Consider the following 5,371-nt stretch of genomic DNA (forward strand, 5'->3'; position numbering starts at 1 on the left):
TGCCAAAAAAGAATACCCCGGCACGCGTGAAGGCCGCAGCGCTCACAGAGAAGAAGCGGCCGCATGGCCACGCAGAACCGCCCGCCGGCGCTGCTGCTGCTGCTGGTGCACGGCGGACATATCCCGAGACATCACAGCGGCGTTTACAACAGCGAGCGCAGCAGCAGGGAGAGGAGGAAGACTCGCTAAATTCCTCTGCTTCATCACTTGGTGCATATTTGGCGTTCGGCACACGACTGCCGCTTAGCGCACTGAAGAAAGGCCCGCGCAGCCCGCCGTTGCAGCCGCTGCCAACAAATGTGGACAACCGCAGCTACGGCTGTGGCGGCAAGAAGCGGGAGCGGCCGCGCAAAAGCAACGGTGAGACCGTTGTGAAACGCATCCACGCTCCATCGCCGCTCCCACGGCCGCCTGCCAGCGGCGATGGCGCGCCGTGTGCTCTGAGCAGTGCACTGAGCTCTGCTTGTGCACGCACGGGTGCCGCTGCGGTGACTACAAATGCCACTTCTGCTACTTTTACCCGAGGCCCTGGTGGGGTTGACGGGGTGGCTGAAAAAGGTAAAGGCCGGCCGCCTCAGCATCGTCCCCGACCCTCAGTGATCGTGGCGAAGGATGCGTGGGGTGGAGGAAAGACAGACGATGTCTTTGCGGACATTTTTTCACTATAACCTCGTGGGCATTGCGTCCCCGCGTGTGTTTTTTTTTCATTGCGCTCAATCCGACAGATGATTCATTGTTTTTTTTTTGAATTAATTGATTTGTTGGTTTTGTGATGTCTTTTGTGGGGGACGGCGTGAAGGAAAAACAACGGGGTGGAGGAGCCGTGACGGTCCGGCATTTCTTTTGGTTTTTTTTTTTTGTGGCCGCGCCCTCATTGACGGCTGCGAAAACATGGCTGCTGCACTTCCCCTGTGTGTGCCGCGGCTTCGGGCTTCCTTGCTCTCCCTTCGTATGACTTCGTTTCCTCCGCCTACTCTGCACGTTTGTGCCGTACGGTCGTGTAGGTTTTTGTTTTGTTAACGAGAACGAAAAGGATCGGCTCAGGTGACTCGTCGCACCGCGCACATCGTATAAAATAGGCCGAGTTGGAGAGGGAGAGAACAAAGAGCCCCTGTGCTGTTGCTTGCTCCCCCATCTCTGCTGCAGCCACCAGAAACCACTCTAACAATACGGCAATTTGTTTGAGGGGGTGCACAGGAGGAGAGGGCGAGCCGTGTTGGGTGCAATCGGGCCTGTCGCTCTGCCTTTGATACCGCTGTAACGAAGCGGGCAAGGGTCAGTGCGTCGGTTGCAACACGGCAGGAGACATTTCTCCCCATCAACCTCCCCCAAGAAGAGAAAAAGGAGCCAAATAGGAAGGAGGGGAGACGACACTCGGAGGGACGACGACCATTGTGTGTTGCAGCAGGGCTCCGCATTTTGATCCTCAGCAATACGCCCAAGGACCTGTATACTTTCAAATATATATTTATTCAATCAGGAGGGAGCAGGCATTAGTAAAATAGTGGCGGACCGGTGAGAGGACTCTTTTTTACTGTTTCCGTGTGCGTTTAAGTGCGCAGAGACAATGTTCAAAAGCGAAAGCAACCCGTCAAGGCTGATTTTTGGAAAGCGTGTCGTCGGGACATCCTCAAGGCTGCGGCGTGAAAACTGCGCAGGGGCGTGCACCGTATCTACGAGCGCGAGCTACAATGGCAATCTGCAGGCCTCCTCCCATAGCTGCAGCACCCCACCGCTTGGTGGTAGCACCCTGCGGGTCGCCAGCAGCTGCGTACTAGAAATGCTAACGGCGGAGCCACCACTCCTGCTCGAGGGAAGCACATCGACAACGACAACGACAACGATGACGCCAACAACGACGACGGCTAATCAGCGTCGCAACAACGGTTTTTTTCTCCTTAACTACTATCAGAACTCTGGTGTGGAGGATGACAGCGTTGTTGTGGAGGCGGGGGAGCCGAGTAGCCCATTGGCGTGCTTCCGCTCATCCCACTCTCAGTCGGTGCGTGTGACGTCGCCAATTATAGTGCCCGAGGAACTTTCTCCAACCTATGGTGCCGGTGAATACACCTCCTCGCCGAGAACGCGGCGAAAGAACGGCACTAAGAAGGAGTCTGAAAAGGATTTAAACCATTACAGCAGCAAGACCAGCTCGCGGTGGCACTCTAGCAGTGTGGGTGGCGTCACACACAGCAGCGTGACGCGCTCGCAGGATTCGACGGAGAAGGGCCCGATGCGAGTAAGCCTCGCGCACAAGGCGCTGATTGGTCGAGGCAGCTTTGGTGTCGTTTTCCAGGCCATGGACCGCGACACCAATCATATCATCGCAGTGAAGGAGATAGACTTTACAAAAGGTGCTGACAACAAGGCGGTGGAAGCAGTGCGCAAGGAGCTCGCGATGCTGAAGTTGCTTGACCACCCGCACATTGTGAAGTGCCTAGGCGAAGAGTGTGATGAGAGTTGCTTGCGCATTTACCTTGAGTACGTATCGGGCGGAAGCATCAGTAGCGTCCTGCGAACCTTCGGACCGTTCCAGGAGAAGCAGGCGTCCATCTACGCGCGGCAAATGCTGGAGGGACTGGAGTATCTGCACAGCATGAACATCATGCACCGCGACCTCAAAGGCGACAACCTCCTTGTTGACCCGCACGGGACGCTGAAGATAACGGACTTCGGCACCGCAAAGAATCTCCTTGACCACAGTGACCCCACTGCACTCGCCGGCACGGCGTACTTTATGGCACCAGAGGCCATCCTCGGAAAGGATGTGGGACTCCTGAGCGATGTGTGGTCTGTTGGCTGCTGTGTGATTGAGATGCTCACAGGTAGCCCGCCCTTCTCAGAGGTGAAAAATCAGTACGCCTTGATGATGCGTGTGGCGGGGACGAAAGGGGAACTGTTTCCAGGCATGATTCCGGGTGGGCGCAAGTTCTCTGAAAGAGCAATGACGTTTTTGCGTAGATGCCTCCAGCGCGACCCGATGAGGCGGCCCAGAATGGGGGAGTTGCTGAGGGACCCGTGGATTGTGAGCCCGCCTGACGGTGTTGAGCCCGCACATGTTCTCAAGAACAATGGCGGCAGCAATAGTAACAGTAACAACAACAAGAGCAGTGCGCTGCCCGAGGGCGTACCTTGTAGGAGCAAAAAGGCCTCGGGTGGAAGTGGCTGTGGAGCTGGGATTGATGGCGTGGATAGAAGTATTGGTATTCGGTGCTCACAGTCATCACTTCCTCCTCTTGATCCACGGGGAAAAAGTGAGAGGCATGCCCATGATGTTGACAACACCCCGCCAATGGGCAGGAGAAAACCTGAGAACGGCCATCAACCCAAACGCCGCAGCGTCAGCAGCTGCACCACCACCAGCAGCAGAAGCAGCAGTAGCAGCAACAACAACAACAACAGGAACACGAGCACAGCCAATAACAAGGGCAAAAGTAGCAGTGTCAGGAGGTAGAGCCATTTGTATTATTACCCTTTAATAAGGGACGACCAAGAGAAAAAGAACAATGGCTCATCGTGATGTGCTGTAATTGGTGAAGTTATTGCTCCAGTACTGGGGTCTTCCGAGCGACGGTCGCCTGCAAGCGTGAAAACGATCCCCCCCCTCCAAATACGTAACAGCATTAGCAGGAACAACCGAACACAGACCAAAACACCACCATGCTAATATATATATATATATATATATATACACATGCTTGCAAAAGGGATAAGGAGGCTACGGAATGCATTTTATCTGTTTGCCGGCCTTATATTTCTTTTGTTTCTTGGTTGTGTGAAATGCTTGTGTGATGCGTGAAGCAGAGAGAGGGATGCTGGCTGCAATGCAAAGAGGGCGCCGGAGGGTGTTAGATAGGGAAATAGAGGCAAAAAGTTTTGTCCAATTTTTTCTTGGTTTCTATTTTCCCTTTTGTTCGTCTTTCATCTTATTTCCCCCTTATTGTCTGACCCTTCCGGATTTTGCTTGCAAATCCACTCCCTTGGTGCCTTTTTTCTGTTTGGTTTCTCTGGTGCGCCACAAGCACGCACAGTTATATACACACAATTACACACGGAGAAAACGCGAAGTGCGCAAACACGAAGACATTTTTATTTCGGCCTTATTCTTTCGCGAGCTTCTTCAGTTGTTTTTGTTTGCCAAATTTTTTTTGTTTTGTGTTTGTTCTTGTTATTGCTCCTTGGGGCGGCTGTTGGCATGTCCTCCGATTGCCGGGGGAAAGCGCCAACAACCGTGCGCTCCCGCCGCTGCAGCGAGAGTTGAAATGCATTGACGCGGACGCCAGGGCCTGTGCTGAGGCACTCGCTCCAAAGTGCATTAACCTCCAAAAACAACCCCCATATTGCCCCGCCCTCCCTTTCCAGGGATCGACCGTGGGGCTGAGAAATTTCCTGTATGTGTCTTGCTCCTCCGCCTGCTTGGCGGCATAAACAGCGGCAAACGGCTCTTCAGACTTTCTGACCCGCAGGGTGAGCGAGGTCTGTGTCCTGTCTTCGCAGGCGCAGCCAACGCGCCCGGATGTGCTCCTGAAGTTAACGAGAGGAACTCCCTTGGTAAAGGTGCTGAATGTTTGAGGGTCGCGAAAGGGCAAGACGGCATGGTGCTATCGACTGCCACGCCGGGCTTGCCGACTCTCAGCCTTCCCCCACCCATGTGGAGTACTAAGCCTTGAAGCCATGATAGGGGCGGCCGACTTCACGAAGAGTTAGTCATGAATAATTGCTGTTTTCGCTTGTGGGACGACCGATATTTTTGTAAGTGACGAAAATAGGAGTGAATCGGAAGATGTCATTTTTTTTTGTTGTTGTTTCGTCAGTTTTTTTGACCGGTTCCGTCTTTCTATGGGAACATGCAGAAAAGACATGTGCTCATTTGTGTTTTTGTTTTCAATGCTCTCTGTAACTCTGCATTGCTACCGGTTGATTGCGTGCTACGGTACGTCTGTTTTGCCTGCTTTCATGCATAACTGTGGTGTGGTTGGTGCTGACGAGTCCCGCATGATGCTGGGCTGTGGTGTGTTGCCTTTGAGAGTCTGGAGGTGGTGGCACTTTTTTTTGCTGTTGTTGTCTTGTGCCAGCTGCCTCGTTCTCGAGTTGTAGGCTGTTGAATTCGTTCTCTCTAGGTGTCGCACTTCCTTCATTCATCTGTTCCACCCCTGCTGTTGGTGTTTTCAACTGCTTGTTTTTTCTTTGCTCGTGCTTTTATATTGGGGTGGATCATCGCTGTTTTACGCCTTCTCTCTGCGTGTGTGTTTGTTTCTGTGTGTGCTTGTGTGCCTCTGCAAGGGTGTCTATACACGAACGTATGCCCGCATATACATGTATGTATATGTATATGTATGTATGGAGAGAGTGCGTGAGAGAGAGAGAGAGA

General features: G+C 53.1%; 2 protein-coding genes across 2 annotated transcripts; both read left to right on the forward strand.

Annotated features, from left to right (window-relative positions):
- DQ04_10751000 (hypothetical protein) lies at positions 1-668 on the forward strand (the record flags this gene model as incomplete). The annotated part of the gene is made up of 1 exon (XM_009316349.1): positions 1-668. A coding segment is annotated over one exon (668 nt), but the record flags the coding sequence as incomplete, so codon positions are not given.
- Positions 669-1,567: 899 nt separating this feature from the next.
- On the forward strand, positions 1,568-3,454 carry DQ04_10751010 (protein kinase; the record flags this gene model as incomplete). The annotated part of the gene is made up of 1 exon (XM_009316350.1): positions 1,568-3,454. One exon carries the CDS (start codon positions 1,568-1,570, stop codon positions 3,452-3,454), a length of 1,887 nt encoding a protein of 628 aa, XP_009314625.1.
- Positions 3,455-5,371: the final 1,917 nt, after the last annotated feature.

Source organism: Trypanosoma grayi (genome assembly GCF_000691245.1).
Source record: "Trypanosoma grayi strain ANR4 Tgr_1075_V1, whole genome shotgun sequence".
Classification (NCBI taxonomy): Eukaryota; Euglenozoa; class Kinetoplastea; order Trypanosomatida; family Trypanosomatidae; genus Trypanosoma; species Trypanosoma grayi.